At 43.7% G+C, this 25,739-nt stretch overlaps 1 protein-coding gene across 2 annotated transcripts in view; it reads right to left on the bottom strand.

Moving 5' to 3' along the window:
- LOC123764825 (putative leucine-rich repeat-containing protein DDB_G0290503) overlaps positions 1 to 25,739 on the bottom strand; it is a 210,886-nt gene that overhangs the window by 42,511 nt on the left and 142,636 nt on the right. For both annotated transcript variants that reach the window (XM_069302692.1, XM_045753014.2), the window contains exons 10-12: positions 8,853 to 9,033; positions 4,168 to 4,308; positions 3,771 to 3,908 (exon numbers count right to left, since the gene is read on the bottom strand). In XM_069302692.1, coding sequence (XP_069158793.1) covers positions 3,771 to 3,908; positions 4,168 to 4,308; positions 8,853 to 9,033 — 460 coding nt within the window. The remainder of the gene's footprint in view (positions 1 to 3,770; positions 3,909 to 4,167; positions 4,309 to 8,852; positions 9,034 to 25,739) is intronic.

The raw sequence follows: 25,739 nt of genomic DNA, 5'->3' as shown, positions 1-25,739 counted from the left end.
ACCCAGGTCCCTCAAGCAGGTACTACTCCCAGGGTCCCTCAAGCAGGTACTACTCCCAGGGTCCCTCAAGCAGGTACTACTCCCAGGGTCCCTCAAGCAGGTACTACTCCCAGGGTCCCTCAAGCAGGTACTACTCCCAGGGTCCCTCAAGCAGGTACTACTCCCAGGGTCCCTCAAGCAGGTACTACTCCCAGGGTCCCTCAAGCAGGTACTACTCCCAGGGTCCCTCAAGCAGGTACTACTCCCAGGGTCCCTCAAGCAGGTACTACTCCCAGGGTCCCTCAAGCAGGTACTACTCCCAGGGTCCCTCAAGCAGGTACTACTCCAGGGTCTCTCAAGCAGGTACTACTCCCAGGGGTCCCTCAAGCAGGTACTACTCCCAGGGGTCCCTCAAGCAGGTACTACTCCCCAGGGGTCCCTCAAGCAGGTACTACTCCCAGGGTCCCTCAAGCAGGTACTACTCCCAGGGTCCCTCAAGCAGGTACTACTCCCAGGGTCCCTCAAGCAGGTACTACTCCCAGGGTCCCTCAAGCAGGTACTACTCCCAGGGTCCCTCAAGCAGGTACTACTCCCAGGGTCCCTCAAGCAGGTACTACTCCCAGGGTCCCTCAAGCAGGTACTACTCCCAGGGTCCCTCAAGCAGGTACTACTCCCAGGGTCCCTCAAGCAGGTACTACTCCCAGGGTCCCTCAAGCAGGTACTACTCCCAGGGTCCCTCAAGCAGGTACTACTCCCAGGGTCCCTCAAGCAGGTACTACTCCCAGGGTCCCTCAAGCAGGTACTACTCCCAGGGTCCCTCAAGCAGGTACTACTCCCAGGGTCCCTCAAGCAGGTACTACTCCCAGGGTCCTCAAGCAGGTACTACTCCCAGGGTCCCTCAAGCAGGTACTACTCCCAGGGTCCCTCAAGCAGGTACTACTCCCAGGGTCCCTCAAGCAGGTACTACTCCCAGGGTCCCTCAAGCAGGTACTACTCCCAGGGTCCCTCAAGCAGGTACTACTCCCAGGGTCCCTCAAGCAGGTACTACTCCCAGGGTCCCTCAAGCAGGTACTACTCCCAGGGTCCCTCAAGCAGGTACTACTCCCAGGGTCCCTCAAGCAGGTACTACTCCCAGGGTCCCTCAAGCAGGTACTACTCCCAGGGTCCCTCAAGCAGGTACTACTCCCAGGGTCCCTCAAGCAGGTGCTACTCCCAGGGTTCCTCAAGCAGGTACTACTCCCAGGGTCCCTCAAGCAGGTACTACTCCCAGGGTCCCTCAAGCAGGTACTACTCCCAGGGTCCCTCAAGCAGGTGCTACTCCCAGGGTTCCTCAAGCAGGTACTACTCCCAGGGTCCCTCAAGCAGGTACTACTCCCAGGGTCCCTCAAGCAGGTACTACTCCCAGGGTTCCTCAAGCAGGTACTACTCCCAGGGTCCCTCAAGCAGGTACTACTCCCAGGGTCCCTCAAGCAGGTACTACTCCCAGGGTCCCTCAAGCAGGTACTACTCCCAGGGTCCCTCAAGCAGGTGCTACTCCCAGGGTTCCTCAAGCAGGTACTACTCCCAGGGTCCCTCAAGCAGGTGCTACTCCCAGGGTTCCTCAAGCAGGTACTACTCCCAGGGTCCCTCAAGCAGGTACTACTCCCAGGGTCCCTCAAGCAGGTACTACTCCCAGGGTTCCTCAAGCAGGTACTACTCCCAGGGTCCCTCAAGCAGGTACTACTCCCAGGGTTCCTCAAGCAGGTACTACTCCCAGGGTCCCTCAAGCAGGTGCTACTCCCAGGGTCCCTCAAGCAGGTACTACCAGGGTCCCTCAAGCAGGTACTACTCCCAGGGTCCCTCAAGCAGGTACTACTCCCAGGGTCCCTCAAGCAGGTACTACTCCCAGGGTTCCTCAAGCAGGTACTACTCCCAGGGTCCCTCAAGCAGGTACTACTCCCAGGGTTCCTCAAGCAGGTACTACTCCCAGGGTCCCTCAAGCAGGTACTACTCCCAGGGTCCCTCAAGCAGGTACTACTCCCAGGGTCCCTCAAGCAGGTACTACTCCCAGGGTCCCTCAAGCAGGTACTACTCCCAGGGTTCCTCAAGCAGGTACTACTCCCAGGGTCCCTCAAGCAGGTACTACTCCCAGGGTCCCTCAAGCAGGTGCTACTCCCAGGGTTCCTCAAGCAGGTACTACTCCCAGGGTCCCTCAAGCAGGTACTACTCCCAGGGTCCCTCAAGCAGGTGCTACTCCCAGGGTCCCTCAAGCAGGTACTACTCCCAGGGTCCCTCAAGCAGGTGCTACTCCCAGGGTTCCTCAAGCAGGTACTACTCCCAGGGTCCCTCAAGCAGGTACTACTCCCAGGGTCCCTCAAGCAGGTGCTACTCCCAGGGTCCCTCAAGCAGGTGCTACTCCCAGGGTTCCTCAAGCAGGTACTACTCCCAGGGTCCCTCAAGCAGGTGCTACTCCCAGGTTCCCTCAAGCAGGTGCTACTCCCAGGGTCCCTCAAGCAGGTGCTACTCCCAGGGTCCCTCAAGCAGGTGCTACTCCCAGGGTTCCTCAAGCAGGTACTACTCCCAGGGTCCCTCAAGCAGGTACTACTCCCAGGGTCCCTCAAGCAGGTACTACTCCCAGGGTCCCTCAAGCAGGTACTACTCCCAGGGTCCCTCAAGCAGGTACTACTCCCAGGGTCCCTCAAGCAGGTACTACTCCCAGGGGTCCCTCAAGCAGGTACTACTCCCAGGGTCCCTCAAGCAGGTACTACTCCCAGGGTCCCTATGGCTAAAAGTAATAATAATCTGTATAAATAAAAATGTAAATGTTCGTTTGCTCAAAATCGCTAATCTCCGAACGTTCTTCACTGATTACTTTGAAATTTTCACACAACATTCCATTCCCATCCGAGCAGGTTTTTATGTACATACTATATAGATATCACGTCTGTGACGAAAAAAGCATGTTTTTTTTAACTGTGTTTTTCATGTAAGGGAAATCTTCAAAATCTCTTTACCAATTGCTTTGAAATATTGACACAACGTTCCATTCGAAAACATGCGTGTTTTTATATACCTACTATATAGATGCCACCACCCCTGTGACAGGTAAAAACATGTTTTTTTTTAACAGTGCCATCTAGGCAGCCTCCGTGGTGTAGTGGTTAAGACGCTCTCCTGGCATTTCGTGAGCACTATGTCATGGGTTCGTATCCTGGCTGGGAAGGATTTACTGGGCGCAATTCCTTAATTGTAGCCTCTGTTTAACTCAACAGTAAAATGTGTACTTGGTTGTTAAACGATTTTTTGCGGGGTCGTATTCCAGGGAACATGGGATTAAGGACTTGCCCAAAATGCTACGCGTACTAGTGGCAGTACAAGAATGTTACAACTCTTGTATATATATATCTGTTGCACGTAACAGCAGCACACGCTATACTAACTATGTTACGATTCCATTTCAATGTTCCCGATTGCACTGACAAATTGAATTTTCATAATTTCGATTTATTTTCATTTTGATAGTTTATTTTTTTATTTTTCATTTTTTTCATTTCATTTTTTTTAACCTTTTCTTATATTTCAGTGATGGGAACATCAGATTATTTGGGAATGCATCAGACGAGGGAGTGGGAAGTGGGGGACGAGGGGACGGGAGTGGGGAATGGCTGGGAGGAAAAGGGGAAGGGGGGAATGGTGGGGAGGACTGGGGGACATGGAAGGTTGCTGTGCCACAGCAACGCGTGGTCGGGTACTGCTAGTAATAATAATAATAATAATTGAGAGTGGAACTTGAGTAAGGTTAGGGAGCATACGTCATAATCAGGTGGTGGAGGAGCCTTCTGCTTGGGTTGTGTGGTGGTCTTGGCGGCCATGTTGCCCAGCGCCGCCTGCAGCTCCGCCATGCCCATCCTCGACCGGTCATCAACGTCATCAATCTTACCCTCCAACACCTGCAACAACAACAACAACATCAACACCTTCTAATTGATTACGTGGAATACTAACTAATGAAGACCAATTTTAATACAAAATCAAGATCTCGTGTGCAATGATTAGTGCTCCTATAAATTATTATTATTTTCATCATCTCTATAAGAATGTTCAGACATTGAGACGAAATGTGAGGGAATAAGTTTAGAGGAAGCATGTCACGGTGCTGCTGGAAGACATGAATCCCTCGTGCTAAGTTAATGTGAGGTATATAGTGACCTTGTGGGTGTTCTGTCTCTCGGTGATCTCGGCCGCCAAGACCTTCTGGTGCTCCAGCCGGTGCGTCTTGAGCTGTTCCTGAAGCATCCCGACGTTGTTGTTCATCTCCCCGAGCTTGCCTCTCGTCAGCTCCCCGTGTTGCTGTGGGGGGAGAACCGTGTTAGTCACCCCTCTCACCCACCCCCGTGTTGCTGTGGGGGGAGGACCGTGTTAGTCACCCCTCTCACCCACCCCCGTGTTGCTGTGGGGAGAGGACCGTGTTAGTCACCCCTCTCACCCTCCCCCGTGTTGCTGTGGGGGGAGGACCGTGTTAGTCACCCCTCTCACCCCCCCACCGTGTTGCTGTGGGGGGAGGACCGTGTTAGTCACCCCTCTCACCCTCACCATCTTACTCAACCGACGTGTATTTGCTCTTTAATGTGACGTCATGCTGGTGGATGCTGAACAAGTGGATGACGGTGGATGAGAGCGGTGATGGATGGCATGGAGTGAGGTGCTAGTGGAGGCCTAGACTGTCCTCTTAGACTGACATTGATGGCGTCTTGAGCCGGGTCTATGAAGACCCAGGTCCTGTTACACCTGTACCGGCTGGCCATCTCTTTGCTTAACAGTCAAAACGATTTGATGGAAAATCCACAGAAGCCGTGATGAGGATTCGAACCTACGTGCTCTATGTGCTGGGTATTCCCAGACGCACACTCTTCACAGCTGTGGATTTTCTCACTGATATATAATATCCCGCCAACAACGGTCTGGACATTGAGGGGGAAATTAAAGGAAGGTTGAGCTGAGTGGACAGCACTTCGGATTCGTAATCCTGTGGTTCCGGGTTCGATCCCTGGTGGAGGCGGAAACAAATGAGCAAAGTTTCTTTCCCCCTGATGTACCTGTTCACCTAGCAGTAAATATGTACCTGGGAGTTAGACAGCTGCTACGGGCTGCTTCCTGGGGGTGTGTAACAAAAAGAAGGCCTGGTCGAGGACAGGGCCGCGGGGACGCTAAGCCCCGAAATCATCTCAAGATAACCTGAATATAACCTCAAGGGTGTGTTGAGATGATAGATGAAACTGCTCTTTAGCAAAAACATATTGGTATGTCAACATATTGACATACCTAGATGTTCTCTGGATTGAACCCAATGGAGGACTTTAAAACTCGAAAATGTTTGCCTTTGAGATGTAGTTTGGTACAAATTGTGAGCGAGACACACTACAAGTTATTGAACTGAAGTGCAATATAGATTGTTTTCACTAAATGCTCGACTTGTATTGTGTGTTCAGAGATCATGAAGATTGTTATCATGTACGGAATGTTTTGTTTATCAATAAAGTTTTCTCTTACAAAGTACAAGTTTTGATACGGAAAAAGTTTGTTGCTATAAAAGTTTTAAAATGTTTGTTACCGAAAAAAATATTTTATACAATTTTTTTTAAGTACGATACAAAAGATACATAAATTTTGTACTACTACATAAAGAAGTTACATATTTCTTCATATATGTTATCTTAATAAATGTTGACTTAAGCTTTCTGTGAAGTTGTTAGCAACAAACTATCTTACAGAGAGAGATATAAGCCTAAAGATGATGTTATAGAAGCTTTGTCTTAGTGGAGTTGAGAGTACATATTGATAGTTATGTCTTAGTGAAGTTGAGAGTACATAGTGATAGTTATGTCTTAGTGAAGTTGAGAGTACATAGTGATAGTTATGTCTTAGTGGAGTTGAGAGTACATATTGATAGTTATGTCTTAGTGAAGTTGAGAGTACATATTGATAGTTATGTCTTAGTGAAGTTGAGAGTACATATTGATAGTTATGTCTTAGTGAAGTTGAGAGTACATAGTGATAGTTATGTCTTAGTGGAGTTGAGAGTACATATTGATAGTTATGTCTTAGTGAAGTTGAGAGTACATATTGATAGTTATGTCTTAGTGAAGTTGAGAGTACATAGTGATAGTTATGTCTTAGTGGAGTTGAGAGTACATAGTGATAGTTATGTCTTAGTGAAGTTGAGAGTACATATTGATAGTTATGTCTTAGTGAAGTTGAGAGTACATATTGATAGTTATGTCTTAGTGGAGTTGAGAGTACATAGTGATAGTTATGTCTTAGTGAAGTTGAGAGTACATATTGATAGTTATGTCTTAGTGAAGTTGAGAGTACATAGTGATAGTTATGTCTTAGTGAAGTTGAGAGTACATATTGATAGTTATGTCTTAGTGGAGTTGAGAGTACATAGTGATAGTTATGTCTTAGTGGAGTTGAGAGTACATAGTGATAGTTATGTCTTAGTGAAGTTGAGAGTACATAGTGATAGTTATGTCTTAGTGAAGTTGAGAGTACATAGTGATAGTTATGTCTTAGTGAAGTTGAGAGTACATAGTGATAGTTATGTCTTAGTGAAGTTGAGAGTACATAGTGATAGTTATGTCTTAGTGAAGTTGAGAGTACATAGTGATAGTTATGTCTTAGTGAAGTTGAGAGTACATAGTGATAGTTATGTCTTAGTGAAGTTGAGAGTACATATTGATAGTTATGTCTTAGTGGAGTTGAGAGTACATAGTGATACTTATGTCTTAGTGGAGTTGAGAGTACATAGTGATAGTTATGCCTTAGTGGAGTTGAGAGTACATAGTGATAGTTATGTCTTAGTGGAGTTGAGAGTACATAGTGATAGTTATGTCTTAGTGGAGTTGAGAGTACATAGTGATAGTTATGACTTAGTGGAGTTGAGAGTACATAGTGATAGTTATGTCTTAGTGGAGTTGAGAGTACATATTGATAGTTATGTCTTAGTGGAGTTGAGAGTACATAGTGATAGTTATGTCTTAGTGAAGTTGAGAGTACATATTGATAGTTATGTCTTAGTGAAGTTGAGAGTACATATTGATAGTTATGTCTTAGTGAAGTTGAGAGTACATAGTGATAGTTATGTCTTAGTGAAGTTGAGAGTACATATTGATAGTTATGTCTTAGTGAAGTTGAGAGTACATATTGATAGTTATGTCTTAGTGAAGTTGAGAGTACATATTGATAGTTATGTCTTAGTGAAGTTGAGAGTACATAGTGATAGTTATGTCTTAGTGAAGTTGAGAGTACATAGTGATAGTTATGTCTTAGTGGAGTTGAGAGTACATAGTGATAGTTATGTCTTAGTGAAGTTGAGAGTACATAGTGATAGTTATGACTTAGTGGAGTTGAGAGTACATAGTGATAGTTATGTCTTAGTGAAGTTGAGAGTACATAGTGATAGTTATGTCTTAGTGGAGTTGAGAGTACATAGTGATAGTTATGTCTTAGTGAAGTTGAGAGTACATAGTGATAGTTATGACTTAGTGGAGTTGAGAGTACATAGTGATAGTTATGTCTTAGTGAAGTTGAGAGTACTTATTGATAGTTATGTCTTAGTGGAGTTGAGAGTACATAGTGATACTTATGTCTTAGTGAAGTTGAGAGTACATAGTGATAGTTATGTCTTAGTGAAGTTGAGAGTACATATTGATAGTTATGTCTTAGTGGAGTTGAGAGTACATAGTGATACTTATGTCTTAGTGGAGTTGAGAGTACATAGTGATAGTTATGCCTTAGTGGAGTTGAGAGTACATAGTGATAGTTATGTCTTAGTGGAGTTGAGAGTACATAGTGATAGTTATGTCTTAGTGGAGTTGAGAGTACATAGTGATAGTTATGACTTAGTGGAGTTGAGAGTACATAGTGATAGTTATGTCTTAGTGGAGTTGAGAGTACATATTGATAGTTATGTCTTAGTGGAGTTGAGAGTACATAGTGATAGTTATGTCTTAGTGAAGTTGAGAGTACATATTGATAGTTATGTCTTAGTGAAGTTGAGAGTACATATTGATAGTTATGTCTTAGTGAAGTTGAGAGTACATAGTGATAGTTATGTCTTAGTGAAGTTGAGAGTACATATTGATAGTTATGTCTTAGTGAAGTTGAGAGTACATATTGATAGTTATGTCTTAGTGAAGTTGAGAGTACATATTGATAGTTATGTCTTAGTGAAGTTGAGAGTACATAGTGATAGTTATGTCTTAGTGAAGTTGAGAGTACATAGTGATAGTTATGTCTTAGTGGAGTTGAGAGTACATAGTGATAGTTATGTCTTAGTGAAGTTGAGAGTACATAGTGATAGTTATGACTTAGTGGAGTTGAGAGTACATAGTGATAGTTATGTCTTAGTGAAGTTGAGAGTACTTATTGATAGTTAAGTTTTAGTGAAGTTGTCTTAGTACAATTTTATTAAAGAGTAACGACATATGATGCATAAAGTTATAGAAAGGAAGTGTTAATAAGTGTGGATACTACATAAAGTTAGTTAAGATACTAAAAGTTATAGAATGTTATTGAATAAAGATAAATTTTAGTTAAGAAATTTTACAAAGACGTTCCCCGTATGTAATGTTGCTGTTGGATATAGAGTTAGTTTGTAGTATATAGGACAACATGCTGTGAAGAGGGGCATCACACAGGTAGATCTGCATTGGTAGACTTTGAGATGAAATATTATATTGGGAGAAAGTAGGAAATACTCATACGCCGCTGTGTGTGGTCAGTAATGGAAATGGATTGAAAGTAGAAGCTCTTGAAGCCACCTCCGTCCACAATTTTAAGCCCAGATTAAACATTAGACACTTATAGTTAAGTAGCACTTGGTAAGTACTCACATCAACGTGCTTCTTGAGGGCCTCGGCGCCCTCGTCCCCGTACATCTTGTGCTCGCGCAGCTGCGCCTCGAGGGAGTCCTGGAGCTCCTTCTCCTTGGCCGCCCGCCGCTTGTTCTCCTCCACCAGCGTCTTCTCGATCACTGCCAGCTTGTTGACGGTGTCGTTCCTCAGCTTCACTTCCCTGTGTCACACACTCACCTTCACTCACCTTCACTCATTGTCACGCTCAACATTCCCCTTGACAATAGTGTTCAACTCATACCGAGCGCTCCATCGTATAACTCGTACAACCTGGGATTCCACTCAAGTCACAAGAAGTCTGGAGGGTTGTATTGAAGCTTTCTACCCATTTCTACATCAGATTTCTACCCATTTATTCGTCAATCCACGACCATTGGTCTGGGGTTACAGGTGCACTCAGAAATGTAGCCTAATCCCCCTGGCTTTCCAATTGCCACTAATAGGCAGTGGGAAACAGCTCTGGCTAGGTTACATATTGGCCATGCACGCTTAACTCATGCACATTTAATGGAGCAGTTAATAATTAACATTTCCAATTAATGGAAATTGTTTGCCAGACCAAGAAGAACATAAGCAACTGAGAAATAACAGTATATCAGCATTATTAGTAAGTGTCCAAACTTTACCATTCTCCATACTCTACGGATTTTGTATCCACAAATGGTGTCATTTCCTCTTATATCTTTAAGAATGAAGTTAATTGATGGGACCAAATTCTAAATTGTATGTAGCTAGGGAAAATAACCTTTAAAGAATAGTTACTTGGAAACTCCACTAATGATGCTGCCAGTCATGCAAGTTCAATAGACGGAAATTTTCCCCGTAGGCTTTGAAATATTAATGAATACTCACAACATTGTCTAACATCTATTATATAAAGTATTACCCCACTATGCCTCCAGGAGCCACTCACACACTCACACTCACACTCACACTCACGCGTTCAGGAACCTGTGTAAGGAATCATTCAGAATCTTGTACACCACATATGTAAGACCAATCCTGGAGTATGCGGCCCCAGCATGGAGCCCGTACCTTGTCAAGCACAAGACGAAGCTGGAAAAAGTCCAAAGGTATGCCACTAGACTAGTCCCAGAACTAAGAGGCATGTGTTACGAGGAAAGGCTGCGGGAAATGCACCTTACGACACTGGAAGACAGAAGAGTAAGGGGAGACATGATCACAACCTACAAAATCCTCAGAGGAATCGACCTGGTAAACAAGGATAAACTATTCAACACTGGTGGGACGCGAACAAGGGGACACAGGTGGAAACTGAGTACTCACATGAGCCACAGAGATGTTAGAAGGAACTTTTTCAGTGTCAGAGTAGTTAACGGATGGAATGCATTAGGCAGTGATGTGGTGGAGGCTGACTCCATACACAGTTTTAAATGTAGATATGATAGAGCCCAGTAGGCTCAGGAATCTGTACACCAGTTGATTGACAGTTGAGAGGCGGGACCAAAGAGCCAAAGCTCAACCCCCGCAAGCACAAATAGGTGAGTACAAATAGGTGAGTACACAACCCCCTCCCATACACACTCACACACACACACACAACCCCCTCCCATACACACTCACACACACACACACAGCCCCCTCCCATACACACTCACACACACACACACAACCCCCTCCCATACACTCACACACACACAACCCCCTCCCATACACACACACACACACAACCCTTACACTCACATCCTCCCATACACTCACACACACCCACACCCCCTCCCATACACACAAATACACAGTAGTAGGGAGGAAGAGCCACAGGTGATATTTTTTTTTGGCGAGAGGACCCCTGTGGACTGTACAGTCCACAGGTGATATTTTTTTTTGGCGAGAGGACCCCTGTGGACTGTACAGTCCACAGGTGATATTTTTTTTTTTGGCGAGAGGACCCCTGTGGACTGTACAGTCCACAGGTGATATTTTGTTTTGGGCAAATATCACGTGTAGCATGTCAGGGTTTTCAGGCAAATTTGGGGAGTCACAGATTTGGAATTAAGGAATTCTTATGAGGAAAATAATTATTGAGATTTTAGAAGTTTGTTAAGGTTTCTTATGATGTAAATAATGTCATACGAGTTTGTTAAAAAGTTCTTATGGGAGAATTTTTTTCAGAGTTCCTACCCATAATAAAACAGATATTTAGGCTGTATATGTTTAAGTTGAATTCTTACTTAGAAACTAGTATATCTGAATCATTTCACAGCCGTCCCCCATCATCTCCCGCTCGTACCTCACCCTGCATCCCCCACTTGTACCTCACCCCCCTCCCTCCCCCCTTACCTCGCAATCTGTCGCCTCACCTGTGTTTACTTTAGACGTCAGCCAGACACGGCCTTCAGGTCACCTCGGTAATCGTATCTTATCTTCTCCATAATAATAATATCTGGACCGTCCCTCTCTCTCTCTCTCCTCCTATTTCCTTACAGCTATTTTCAGAGTTTCAAATAATCATAGAAGTTTATTTATATGTTTATGACCGAATTTGTAAAAGGACCATTTTCAGAGAAAATGTTTTGTTAAGGAAAACAGACAACTTATCCATAACATTTAGTTTTATATCCATTTACGGCTATTTCACCTGTAAAGACCAAAATTCGTCAGAGACAGTTTTAAGCTCATATTTCATCAGAGTCCTGTAATCTGCGAAAATTTGACAGAGTCCATTTTATACCCAATTTTCGCCAGAGTCTACTTTGAGAGCAAAATTCGTCAGAGACAGTTTTAAGCTCATATTTCATCAGAGTCCAATTATCAACAGAAATTCGCCAGAGTCTACTTTGAGAGCAAAATTCGTCAGAGACAGTTTTAAGCTCATATTTCATCAGAGTCCAATTATCAACAGAAATTCGCCAGAGTCTACTTTGAGAGCAAAATTAGTCAGAGACAGTTTTAAGCTCAAATTTCATCAGAGTCCAATTATCAACAGAAATTCACCAGAGTCTACTTTGAGAGCAAAATTAGTCAGAGACAGTTTTAAGCTCAAATTTCATCAGTGTCCTGTAATCCGTGAAAATTCATCAGAGTCCAGTTCTTGATCGAAATTCATCAGAGTCCAGTTTTCTAGCAAAATTCGTCAGAGTCTACTTTGAGAGCAAATTAGTCAGAGACAGTTTTAAGCTCATATTCATCAGAGTCCAATTATCAACAGAAATTCGCCAGAGTCTACTTTGAGAGCAAAATTAGTCAGAGACAGTTTTAAGCTCAAATTTCATCAGAGTCCAATTATCAACAGAAATTCGCCAGAGTCTACTTTGAGAGCAAAATTAGTCAGAGACAGTTTTAAGCTCAAATTTCATCAGTGTCCTGTAATCCGTGAAAATTCATCAGAGTCCAGTTCTTGATCGAAATTCATCAGAGTCCAGTTTTCTAGCAAAATTCGTCAGAGTCTACTTTTAGAGCAAAATTAGTCAGAGACAGTTTTAAGCTCAAATTTCATCAGAGTCCAGTTCATGATCGAAATTAATCAGAGTCCAATTAAAGACCCAAATTTGACAGAGACCACATTTTCGCTACTAGCAGTCCAATCCCCCTGAAATTTTAAACAGTCATATTTCAGACGTAGTAAATAAGATCAAGTCAGTTACTGAGCTCCAGCTCTTGTCCCCCTGTATTTGCATATTTTCTCTATATTCAGCTGTGTTCTTCACATTTTTTCCATGTTTTCTGTGTTCATTCCATGTTCTACAAATGTTCACAGCATGCTCAGTTCAAATTTTTTCTGCCGTTTTCCCCGTATATTCACTATGTTCTTTGTCATGTTTTTCATGTACATCATATGTTCTCTGTATAACTTTTATACTCAATATTCATGTTCTCAATGTTCTTAGCTTGTTCTTCACATGTTCAGTGTTCATTCTTTGTATTCCCTATGTTCCTTATCATGTCTTCATATTCTCTATAAGTTCTTATTCCCTGCATGATCACTCTATTCATCAACTTTTTCTTACATGTTTTCTGTGTTCACCGTATGTTCACTGTGTTCATTCCCCTACTTAACCTCAATTTTTTATGTTCTTTGTTTCTTCCATTCACTAACTAGTTCTTTGTCAAATAATATTATACTGCATTACAGTTCCCTCAACAATTTTAGTCACCAAGTTTTTATTTGCAAAACTATGTCAAAGTAATTCTCGTAGTCAACTTAATAGTTCTACCAACCATGTTCTTAAACAAATCTACACTTTATTCAGTTCCAAATTTACAAAGACAAACCTTTCTCGTAACTTCTTAACTAAAATCTTTCGCCAATCAACTAAAACATAGTCACTTTCGTCATTTTTCAACTAAACTTATCCATAGTCAACAGAAAATAACCGTGTTCTTCATGTTTCATTGTCATTTCTTATCTAAAAATTATCCGCCAATCATCAGAAAAGTCATGTTCATCATGTTTTGTCTTTTGCTCAACTAAAAGTATTCATCGGTCAACTAAAAATAGTTACTTCATCATGTTTCCTTGTCATTTCTTAACTGAAATATCACTTCTCTCATCTGAAAAATAGTCAGGATTAATCTCATTCAACACCGTTCTTAACTAAAACAACCTTTCGCTTAGCTAAAAATTGTCAAAGGAATCTTTTCAGCACTGTTCATAACTAACTTTATCCATCGTCAAGTAAGAAAATATAGTCAAAGATATCTATCATCGTCGTTCTTAACTGACATTTATACTTTGTGGAGCACTAAAATAGTCACTGTCGTCATATTTTTTTCTTGTCTTTCCTCAACTAAAATAGTCAAATGTAACTTTTTCAGCACTTTCGTAAAAATTACATGTCGTTAAGTAAGAAAAATAGTCAAAGGTGCTCTCCGTAACATCAAAGTTACTCTTCGAGATAACAAAAGACACTCTTCAATACATCAAGGACTTACTCAAAGACACCAAAGTTACACCCTAAGACATCCTTCGAGACATCAAAGACATCCTTTAAGACTTCAAGGGCACTCTTCGAGATATCAAAAGGCACTCTCAAACACTTAAAAATTTACTCGCATCCTCAAAGTTATTCTCAGAGTCATCAAAAAGTTAATCTCAGTCATCAAAATGTTATTCTCTAAGTAACCTTTCGTTCATCAGAGAAACTTTCTAAGACATCTTCGTTCATTAAAGTTAATCACAGAGGCATAAAAGTTATTCTCGGAGCTATCAAAATTAATCTCTAAAACAACAAAAGTTAATCTCGGTCATCAAAGTTGATCTGCAAGATATCTTCGAGACATCAAAGTTGTTTCAAAGACATCAAAGACGCATTCAAATACTACTCATGTTCTCAAAAGACATTCTCAAAGTCATCAATGTTCTTCTCTAAGACATCAAAGTTATTCTCAGAGTTATCCAAAGACATTCTCATGTCCACAAAAGTTATTCTGAGCTATCAAAGTTAATCTCAGACATCTTCGTTCATAAAAGTTATTCTCGGTCATGAAATGTTATTCTCTAAGTAACTTTCCGTTCATCAAAGATATTCTCTCTAAGCCATCAAGGACTTACTCAAAGACATCAAAGTTGCACTCAAAGACATCCTTTGAGACTTCAATGGGACTCTTCGAGATATCAAAAGACACTCTCAAACACTCAAAAATTTACTTGCATCCTCAAAGTTATTCTCAGAGGCATAAAAGTCATTCTCAGAGCTATCAAATTATTCTCGATGTCATCAAAAGTATTTTCTCGTTCATCAAAGTTAATCTCAGAGTTAACAAAGGTAATCTCTAACTCACTCTCGTACATCAAAGTTGTTTCAAAGACATCAAAGTTAATCTCAGAGTTATCCAAAGATATTCTCATGTCCACAAAAGTTATTCTGAGCTATCAAAGTTAATCTCAAACATCTCCGTTCATAAAAGTTATTCTCTAAGAGCTATCAAAAGTTATTCTCAGTCATCAAAGTTGTTCTCTAAACATCAATGTTGTTCTCTAAGTAACCTTCCATTCATCAAAGACATTCTCTAAGCCCTCAAAGTTATTCTCTAAGACAACAAAGTCATTCCCAGAGTCATCAAAAAGTTATTCTTCGAAACATAAAATTTGCTCTGTAAGATATCTTCGTTCATCAAACTTATTCTCAGAGACATCTAAAGTTATTCTCAGAACAATCAAAAGTTATTCTAAGACAACAAAAGTTATTCTCAGAGCTACCCAAAGCTATTCTCAGAGTCACCTTCGTTCGTCAGAGAAACTTTCAAAACATCTTTATTCATCAAACTTGTTTTCAAAGTCATCAAAAGTTAATCTAAGACATCTTCTTTCATCAAAGTTATTTTCAGAGACATCTAAAGTTATTCTCAGAGTCATCAAAGTGATCTCTAATTCACCTTTGTTCTCCCAAAGTTGTTCTCTAAGACACCTTCGTTCATCAAAGAAACTCTCCTTCTTCCATCATGTTATTCTTTAAGACATCTTCAGTCATAAAATTTCTCTCCAAAATGTAACTAGTTCAGCTTTTCATACCAAACCTGCATTTCTGTTAAAACATATTTTCTTAGTTGCTTTACCCTAAAACTGTTCTCTGATCTACACTGTTCAAACCTACGTAACCTATCCTCTCCACCCAATGTTACTTAGTTAACGTAACGTTCCTAAACCTAACTTTACCTATCCTAACATAACTTACCTTACCTTACCTATCTTACCTGACTTTACCTATCTTACCTAACTTAACCTGCATAACCTAACTTTACCTATGTTACCTTACCTTACCTATCTTACCTAACCTAACCTAACTTTACCTATGTTACCTTACCTTACCTACCTTTCCTAACTTAACCTGCATAACCTAACTTTACCTATGTTACCTTACCTTACCTATCTTACCTAACTTAACCTGCATAACCTAACTTTACCTATGTTACCTTACCTATCTTACCTAACTTATCCTGCATAACCTAACTTTACCTATGTTACCTTACCTTACCTATCTTACCTAACCTAACCTAACTTTACCTATGTTACCTTACCTTACCTATCTTACCTAACTTAACCTGCATAACCTAACTTTACCTATGTTACCTTACCTTACCTATCTTACCTAACTTAACCTGCATAACCTAACTTTACCTATGTTACCTTACCTATCTTACCTAACTTATCCTGCATAACCTAACTTTACCTATGTTACCTTACCTTACCTATCTTACCTAACCTAACCTAACTTTACCTATGTTACCTTACCTTACCTTACCTATCTTACCTAACTTAACCTAACTTTACCTATGTTACCTAACTTAACCTAACTTTACCTATGTTACCTAACTTAACCTTCATAACCTAACTTTACCTATCCTAACATAATTTACCTTACCTTCCCTATCTTACCTAACTTTACCTATCCTAACATAACTTACCTTACCTATCATACCTAACTTAACCTGCTTAACCTAATTTACCTTACTTTACCTAACTTATATAACTTATCTTACCTATCCTAACGTAACCTAACTTGCTTTACCTAACTTAATCTTACATTCCCAAACTGATGTATCCTAACTTATCTAGTCAAACCAGACATGATCTAACTTACATAAGTATTCCTTCTTGTCTTTTGTGTTTCGTCAATCATTGTCTCATATTCATTTACTCATTTCATTAGTTAATTTCTCAAATGGTCACTTATGCATTTCAAGTGCTATTTGTTAGAGATTTGATATTTAAGCATTTCAAAGAATTTTTGTTATATATGGGCATTTACTCATTTCAAGGGTTAATTTCTCAAATGGACATTTTTGCATTTCAAGTGTCATTTGTTTAAGATTGGGTGTTTAACCATTTCAAAGGATTTTTGTTATATATGGGAATTTACTCGTTTCAAGGGCAAATTTCTCAAATGGTCATTTTTGCAGATCAAGGGTTATTTGTTAAAGTTCGTCAAGTTGCTCATAAATTGTATTTAGTAGGTTCTATCTTATGTTCTTATTCCCCAACCCCTTAACCTAACCTCTTGTAATCTTAGTGTATTTAGTAGGTTCTATCTTATGTTCTTATTCCCCAACCCCTTAACCTAACCTCTTGTAATCTTAGTGTATTTAGTAGGTTCTATCTTATGTTCTTATTCCCCAACCCCATAACCTAACCTTTCAGATGTAGTTTATTGTGTTTTTTGACATATTTGTTGAATATATTATCCTTTTCCTAACCTTTCAGATGTAGTTTTGTTTCTCCTTTTGTATATTTTTACCCAAACCCACCATCCCACTTAACCTTCTTTCCTTCTTTTACTTTGTTTTCACATATAAGTTCATTCTTTATCTTAGTAATAATAAAATTACAATAGTAAAGAATCAGATCTACTAAGACTTGAAATTGAGAAAAACAAGAGAGCAAGTGAGTGAGAGGGGGAGGAAGAGCATGGGAGCACTAAGACTTGAATTTGAGAAAAAGAAAAACTAAGTGAATGAGAGTAAGGGTGAGAGAATGGGGGCATTAAGACTTGAATTTGAGAAAGAAGAGAGCATTTGAGCAAATGAGGGAGAGAGAGGGGGAGGAAGAGCATGGGAGCACTAAGACTTGAATTTGAGAAAAAGAAAACTAAGTGAATGAGAGTAAGGGTGAGAGAATGGGGGCATTAAGACTTGAATTTGAGAAAGAAGAGAGCATTTGAGCAAATGAGGGAGAGAGAGGGGGAGGAAGAGAGAGAATAAGGGAGAGAGATAGAAAAGGAGGGTTAGAAGGAGTAGGAGAATCAAAGTAAAGAAGGAAAGAAGGTTAAGTGGGATGGTGGGTTTGGGTAAAAATATACAAAAGGAGAAACAAAACTACATCTGAAAGGTTAGGAAAAGGATAATATATTCAACAAATATGTCAAAAAACACAATAAACTACATCTGAAAGGATAGGTTAAAGGGTTGGGGAATAAGAACATAAGATAGAACCTACTAAATACACTAAGATTACAAGAGGTTAGGTTAAGGGGTTGGGGAATAAGAACATAAGATAGAACCTACTAAATACAATTTATGAGCAACTTGATGAACTTTAACAAATAACCCTTGATCTGCAAAAATGACCATTTGAGAAATTTGCCCTTGAAACGAGTAAATTCCCATATATAACAAAAATCCTTTGAAATGGTTAAACACCCAATCTTAAACAAATGACACTTGAAATGCAAAAATGTCCATTTGAGAAATTAACCCTTGAAATGAGTAAATGCCCATATATAACAAAAATTCTTTGAAATGCTTAAATATCAAATCTCTAACAAATAGCACTTGAAATGCATAAGTGACCATTTGAGAAATTAACTAATGAAATGAGTAAATGAATATGAGACAATGATTGACGAAACACAAAAGACAAGAAGGAATACTTATGTAAGTTAGATCATGTCTGGTTTGACTAGATAAGTTAGGATACATCAGTTTGGGAATGTAAGATTAAGTTAGGTAAAGCAAGTTAGGTTACGTTAGGATAGGTAAGATAAGTTATATAAGTTAGGTAAAGTAAGGTAAATTAGGTTAAGCAGGTTAAGTTAGGTATGATAGTGTTACGGTGCCCTTTTCTATTTCTTTCGTTTGCCGGCTTAAAGAGTCATATCAGCTCTCCCTACGGATTCTCTGAGGTTCAGGGAGTCTAATGATATATGTGGCGACCAGACCGGCTGCCATTTAATGGAAGGAGGTTATATTATAAGTTGTAAATAAAGAAAAATTGGCGCCCTGTTATAAAATGAAACAGTATCCCCTACGGCAGATATGACCTTTTGGAAGGGAGACAAGCCGATCGCGGATTGGCCGACGTAGGTCGCGGGCGACAAATCAGGGCCCGCCATGACGTCACCGAGTGCCCCGGGCGGCGCCAACGTCAGAGTTGTACTGACCGTGGAAGCGACAGGACGCGCCTCGGTCTGCTCTCAAGGATTGGAGGCTCTGCAAGCCTTGTTCAGTGGATTGAGCTGGCCTTCGCAGCCCATCACAGTTATTGGAGACACTGCGCTTCTGGGAAGCCAAAGAGGAACCAAGTTCAGTGAGCAGAGAAGTGCCAAACTTGGAAAATAGTCGGCGACGACGCTGGGCGGCGCCGCTGGCTGGACGTTGAGGTCTGAAGGGTGGGCGAGCAAGCCTAGCTGTGACTGGGGTCACATCCACTGAGAATCTTGGAAGGACGACACCGTGCCTAGGACAAGGAGCAACGCCCTGTGGGAGAGGCCAGTGTGGGGAAAAATAGTGATTAGCTCAGTGCCCATCGATGAACCAGGATTGGGGCAGCTGAATCTCAGGGATTGGAACGGCGACGACGCGAAGGCTTCACGACACCTGAGGACCTGTGGAACGTCCTGGATCGTCGAGGATCGACCCAAGGAAGCGTGGGAACCTCACACCATCGAGGGACAGGCGTCGTGAGCCAGGAGTGTAAGGTAGATCATTTTTCCCTCCCATTACCCCTTGTATGAGTAGGCTAGTTAGGCCACAATATTTACTTGTGTATGTGGCAGCAAGACTTTATTACTTTAATAGTAGAGTAGGCTGCAAAGCAGCTTGTGTCCAGGACTGTCAGAGAGGACAGTGTGTATGGATGGCAGGACAGTGAAGAAGAGGTGCCGACGTGGTGAAGAGGCCCTCCTGTGAGAGTGTGAGACTCCTGTCTTCCTGCCCAGTTGAAGGAGTGTTGGATGGTCGTGGAAGAAGAGGCTGACGATCTCCAGGCTCATTATCCATATTCCATATTCATGTATTACTTGTGATTGTGTGTGTGCGTTCATGTAATTTGCATCAGTAAATCCACACATTTTATTACTGTGTTTGAGTGTGCCTCCATTTATGATAATTCTCTATGAGCATACATTTCTGGCTACAAGCAATATATAATACACCCACTGAACTGCATTGCTGGGGTGCAGATATAATAACCCAGCTGGCGACCTTGCTAAGAGGAAGATAGAGAAGACAGGCGGGAAAGGAGTTCCTGCAACCTTTTTTTTTTGTCTGGCAGGCAAGACTCAGGGAGGTTATGGTTATAGGTAAGCCTGAGTCTTCCTTCACTCCCCACGGGTCTAGGCCGGAACTGTTAACAGCAGTTTCCCCGTGTCTGACTGAAGGGCTTCCAGGGTGAATCAGTGGCACCCCTTTGTGGTGGAAGCAAAGACCTGCGGAGGTGGGCATTGTTGGTCCTCTCTTGTGTGACCAAGGAGACTCCGGTGAATCCAGGGAGTCGGAGGGGCTGAGTATTTGGGCCTTTGAGCCCCTAGCAGCCGAGTGTTAGCAGAGCCCCGGACCGCCCACCCCCACGTGACAAGAGAACTGGCGACCTTGCCAGGATTCGAACCCCAGTAGCCAAGAACTGGGAACTTCGCCAGGAAGCGTGGATCAAGCTACAGTGTGGACCAAATTTCAAGACAAGTGTTGCCAGGGTACTAATACAGTGTGGCCAGTGAATTCGGTGGTACTGTTACTCAACCGGCTAAGGGACTGAAACGGTGAAATTAGTGCCTACTAACTTGTCTGTGCTGTCGTGTATGCTCAATGATATAGAGATGCAGGAGGACAAAGTAAAGAAATTTATTGACACAAGGGACGAGAGAATTTTGGAAGAGTGTACCAAGGCCCAGCTCCAACAAGTGGCAAACCACTTTGGGATCAGGTTGAGGACGACTAAGGTAGCGGAGCGAAGGATAGAGATCATGGCACAGCTCACAGCTCGAGAGGAAGCGACGGGAGAGGAGCCATCTCAAGAGGAGCCGTCCCGAGGAGAGCCGTCGCAAGGTGAACCGTCCCGACTAGGGCCTCCCCAAGCGCCTACCAGTGTGGAGAGAATTCACAGTGAACATGGGAGCAGTGGAAGGTCCAGCTGTAGTAAGAGGAGCCTGCAACTGGAAATAATGAAGATGCAACTGGAAGCCCAGCTGCGACGAGAGGAGAGAGAAGCGCAAATGCAGCGAGAGGAACGTGCGGCTGAGCTGCAGCGAGAGGAACGTGCGGCTGAGCTGCAGCGAGAGGAGCGAGAAGCTCGGATGCAGCGAGAAGAAGGAGAGAGACAACTGCGACTGGAGGAGATAAAGGCAAAGAAAGAAGTCGAATTGCGTCGCGTTGAACGTGGTCTGCCCTCACTACCTGCACGGCGGGATGACCTCAAGGTAAGGGAACGTGACTTACCTACGTTCGAACCACAAGAAGCTGAGGCGTTCTTCGAACACTTTGAACGGATAGCAACTCTGAAGGAGTGGCCGGAAGATGATTGGGCTGCTCTGGTCCAGGGCAGGTTGACTGGTGAGGCCCGGGAAGCCTATAACATGCTGGACCTAGAGGAGTGTACTAGTTACGACGCGATTAAGAATGCGGTGCTCCACTCATTCCGGCTGACTCCGGAGATGTACCGGAGGCGGTTCAGAGAGTGTACAAGAGCGTCGGGAAAGACTTACGCCGAGACCGCCAGGGGTATGGAACGGAAATTCCTACGATGGTTGAAGGCAGAGGAAGCGGAGTCGGTGGATGATGTTAAACGACTGATAGTGATGGAGAAGTTCATGTCGGTGCTCCATCCTGAGTTGCGAGTAAGGGTGAGAGAAGCAGGTATTAAGGACCTGAAGGCTGTAGCAGATCGAGCCGACATGCTGGAGGAGGCACTACATATCAGGAGGGAGGGGCCGCCCAGACACTCGCCTTACCCCAGGTCGGGAGGGAACCTTAGGAGTTCAGGAGGAGCGAGGACGGGTGGGGACTCTCCCAAGAGTAGTGTGCCCGATGAAGTAACGTGGTTCAAGAGCTCAAGAGACGCGGGGAGGAAGCCCCAAGCTGTGAGCAGTGGACCTAACTCGGGAGCAAGTGCTGCAGTCCCGGATACGACGACAGGGAGTCCAAGGAGGACCCAGGGGACGTCTGCAAGTGGTACCGCCAGAGTGACTAGCGAGTGGCCGCCCAGGGGAGGCAGCCGATGCTACAACTGTGGCGTGAGAGGACATTATGCCCGCGAGTGTGAGGAGCACCAAAGGAATGTAGGATTAATGTTGGAAGAGGAGAGAGTGTTTGTTCACACCCCATATTATAGTGGACCCAACGTGAATGGTTGGGAAATGAAGTTGGGTGAACATCCCTTCGTTTTCGAGGCCAAGGTGAAGTTTGGAAAGTCAGACCCAGTGGAGGTTGCCGTGCTTCGAGATACGGGTGCTGACATAAGTATGGTGACCAGGAGTATTCTCCCCAAGGAATTTAATGATTCACCTGTGGGAGTGGTGAGGATACGCAGTGTGGGGGAGGAATACAGGTTGCCACTTCACGAAGTACAGCTGATTGCCGACTGCGGAGTCGAGAAAGCTATAGTAGCTGTAGCCCCTAAGTTACCCCTAGAGCATGTACAGATGGTGCTGGGTAATGACCTCGGAGGAGGCAGGATACAACCCGATTGGGCCAGGAGTGCTTATGTTGCAAGCAGCGGTACAACCCTGCCGGGTGGGGTATCGGTCGTTCCAGATGATAGAGAGGAAGCCGACTTCGCCAGGGGAAACGTCGCCAGAGACGACGACAACGAGGGCGAGAGTGCAGAGAGGTCGTCGGAGGTTGTGGAAAACCCCGACGGGGACCTCCGACTAAGCCTGATGATGCGTGTGGAGGAGTGGCGAGGAGCAGCTGTACAAACGCCTGGGGCGGTGAAGAGGTTGCAGACCGCACTCCCTCCATACAGAAACGTGAATAAAGTAAGCTCAGTGGATGAGCGAACGGCAGTGAGGGGCAGAGTGGAGGAGCCACGACGCAGTGCACCCTATGCCGGCCAGATGAATAGTGGTAGGTGCAAGATGAACCACCGTGGTGAGGTGAGCCACAGGGAGGTGGATGAGCCCAACCACGAACCGAAGAAGACGTCTGCAGGGAAGAGAATCTCATGGAGGAGTGAAGATGTTCGTCGGGAACGAAGGATCGAGTGGTATAGGAAAGGCAATACGAAGAAAGCAGGAAATAGGTACACCCAGGGTAGGCGCCAGCCTAACCAGAGGGGCATTGGGCCATCGCAAAAGCCTAGTGTGGAAGAGAGGAAGCTGCTGGATGGAGTACGGGTTACAAGTGCCACTGTGAGGAGACAACGCACCTATGGGAGAAGAGGAACCGAGAAGAGAGAAGATTGGCGAAGAGGAGATCATGAGAGGAAACATGGAGTACCTGTAGGACGCAGTGGAAATGCAAGACTATCTCGGAGTGCACGACGCGGTGGAGGCGCTGCATGCACTGAATCTTACAGTGGTAACGAGCCGTGGGAGTACACCCGTAGCCACGGAGAGGGGATTTCTTGTAGGTGTTCAGGGAACACCCATCACACCCGGTACTATGCGAGGTGGAGATACAATGAGGCAAGTGACTGGCAAGGTGGTACGAGCCACGTCACCAACTGGAGGAGTGACACTTCAGGAACGGAGGGAGCAAGAGTATAGATTGCCCTCTTGATTGCTGCTCTTCCAATATGACTCTTATTTTAAGGGGAGGGGTATGTTACGGTGCCCTTTTCTATTTCTTTCGTTTGCCGGCTTAAAGAGTCATATCAGCTCTCCCTACGGATTCTCTGAGGTTCAGGGAGTCTAATGATATATGTGGCGACCAGACCGGCTGCCATTTAATGGAAGGAGGTTATATTATAAGTTGTAAATAAAGAAAAATTGGCGCCCTGTTATAAAATGAAACAGTATCCCCTACGGCAGATATGACCTTTTGGAAGGGAGACAAGCCGATCGCGGATTGGCCGACGTAGGTCGCGGGCGACAAATCAGGGCCCGCCATGACGTCACCGAGTGCCCCGGGCGGCGCCAACGTCAGAGTTGTACTGACCGTGGAAGCGACAGGACGCGCCTCGGTCTGCTCTCAAGGATTGGAGGCTCTGCAAGCCTTGTTCAGTGGATTGAGCTGGCCTTCGCAGCCCATCACAGTTATTGGAGACACTGCGCTTCTGGGAAGCCAAAGAGGAACCAAGTTCAGTGAGCAGAGAAGTGCCAAACTTGGAAAATAGTCGGCGACGACGCTGGGCGGCGCCGCTGGCTGGACGTTGAGGTCTGAAGGGTGGGCGAGCAAGCCTAGCTGTGACTGGGGTCACATCCACTGAGAATCTTGGAAGGACGACACCGTGCCTAGGACAAGGAGCAACGCCCTGTGGGAGAGGCCAGTGTGGGGAAAAATAGTGATTAGCTCAGTGCCCATCGATGAACCAGGATTGGGGCAGCTGAATCTCAGGGATTGGAACGGCGACGACGCGAAGGCTTCACGACACCTGAGGACCTGTGGAACGTCCTGGATCGTCGAGGATCGACCCAAGGAAGCGTGGGAACCTCACACCATCGAGGGACAGGCGTCGTGAGCCAGGAGTGTAAGGTAGATCATTTTTCCCTCCCATTACCCCTTGTATGAGTAGGCTAGTTAGGCCACAATATTTACTTGTGTATGTGGCAGCAAGACTTTATTACTTTAATAGTAGAGTAGGCTGCAAAGCAGCTTGTGTCCAGGACTGTCAGAGAGGACAGTGTGTATGGATGGCAGGACAGTGAAGAAGAGGTGCCGACGTGGTGAAGAGGCCCTCCTGTGAGAGTGTGAGACTCCTGTCTTCCTGCCCAGTTGAAGGAGTGTTGGATGGTCGTGGAAGAAGAGGCTGACGATCTCCAGGCTCATTATCCATATTCCATATTCATGTATTACTTGTGATTGTGTGTGTGCGTTCATGTAATTTGCATCAGTAAATCCACACATTTTATTACTGTGTTTGAGTGTGCCTCCATTTATGATAATTCTCTATGAGCATACATTTCTGGCTACAAGCAATATATAATACACCCACTGAACTGCATTGCTGGGGTGCAGATATAATAACCCAGCTGGCGACCTTGCTAAGAGGAAGATAGAGAAGACAGGCGGGAAAGGAGTTCCTGCAACCTTTTTTTTTTTGTCTGGCAGGCAAGACTCAGGGAGGTTATGGTTATAGGTAAGCCTGAGTCTTCCTTCACTCCCCACGGGTCTAGGCCGGAACTGTTAACAGCAGTTTCCCCGTGTCTGACTGAAGGGCTTCCAGGGTGAATCAGTGGCACCCCTTTGTGGTGGAAGCAAAGACCTGCGGAGGTGGGCATTGTTGGTCCTCTCTTGTGTGACCAAGGAGACTCCGGTGAATCCAGGGAGTCGGAGGGGCTGAGTATTTGGGCCTTTGAGCCCCTAGCAGCCGAGTGTTAGCAGAGCCCCGGACCGCCCACCCCCACGTGACAATAGGTAAGGTAAGTTATGTTAGGATAGGTAAAGTTAGGTAAGATAGGGAAGGTAAGGTAAATTATGTTAGGATAGGTAAAGTTAGGTTATGAAGGTTAAGTTAGGTAACATAGGTAAAGTTAGGTTAAGTTAGGTAAGATAGGTAAGGTAAGGTAAGGTAACATAGGTAAAGTTAGGTTAGGTTAGGTAAGATAGGTAAGGTAAGGTAACATAGGTAAAGTTAGGTTATGCAGGATAAGTTAGGTAAGATAGGTAAGGTAACATAGGTAAAGTTAGGTTATGCAGGTTAAGTTAGGTAAGATAGGTAAGGTAAGGTAACATAGGTAAAGTTAGGTTATGCAGGTTAAGTTAGGTAAGATAGGTAAGGTAAGGTAACATAGGTAAAGTTAGGTTAGGTTAGGTAAGATAGGTAAGGTAAGGTAACATAGGTAAAGTTAGGTTATGCAGGATAAGTTAGGTAAGATAGGTAAGGTAACATAGGTAAAGTTAGGTTATGCAGGTTAAGTTAGGTAAGATAGGTAAGGTAAGGTAACATAGGTAAAGTTAGGTTATGCAGGTTAAGTTAGGAAAGGTAGGTAAGGTAAGGTAACATAGGTAAAGTTAGGTTAGGTAAGATAGGTAAGGTTAGGTAACATAGGTAAAGTTAGGTTATGCAGGTTAAGTTAGGTAAGATAGGTAAAGTCA

The sequence above is a fragment of the Procambarus clarkii genome, chromosome 48 (assembly GCF_040958095.1).
Source record: "Procambarus clarkii isolate CNS0578487 chromosome 48, FALCON_Pclarkii_2.0, whole genome shotgun sequence".
NCBI classification, from domain to species: domain Eukaryota; kingdom Metazoa; phylum Arthropoda; class Malacostraca; order Decapoda; family Cambaridae; genus Procambarus; species Procambarus clarkii.
This window is presented reverse-complemented; position numbering and strand designations above follow the sequence as displayed.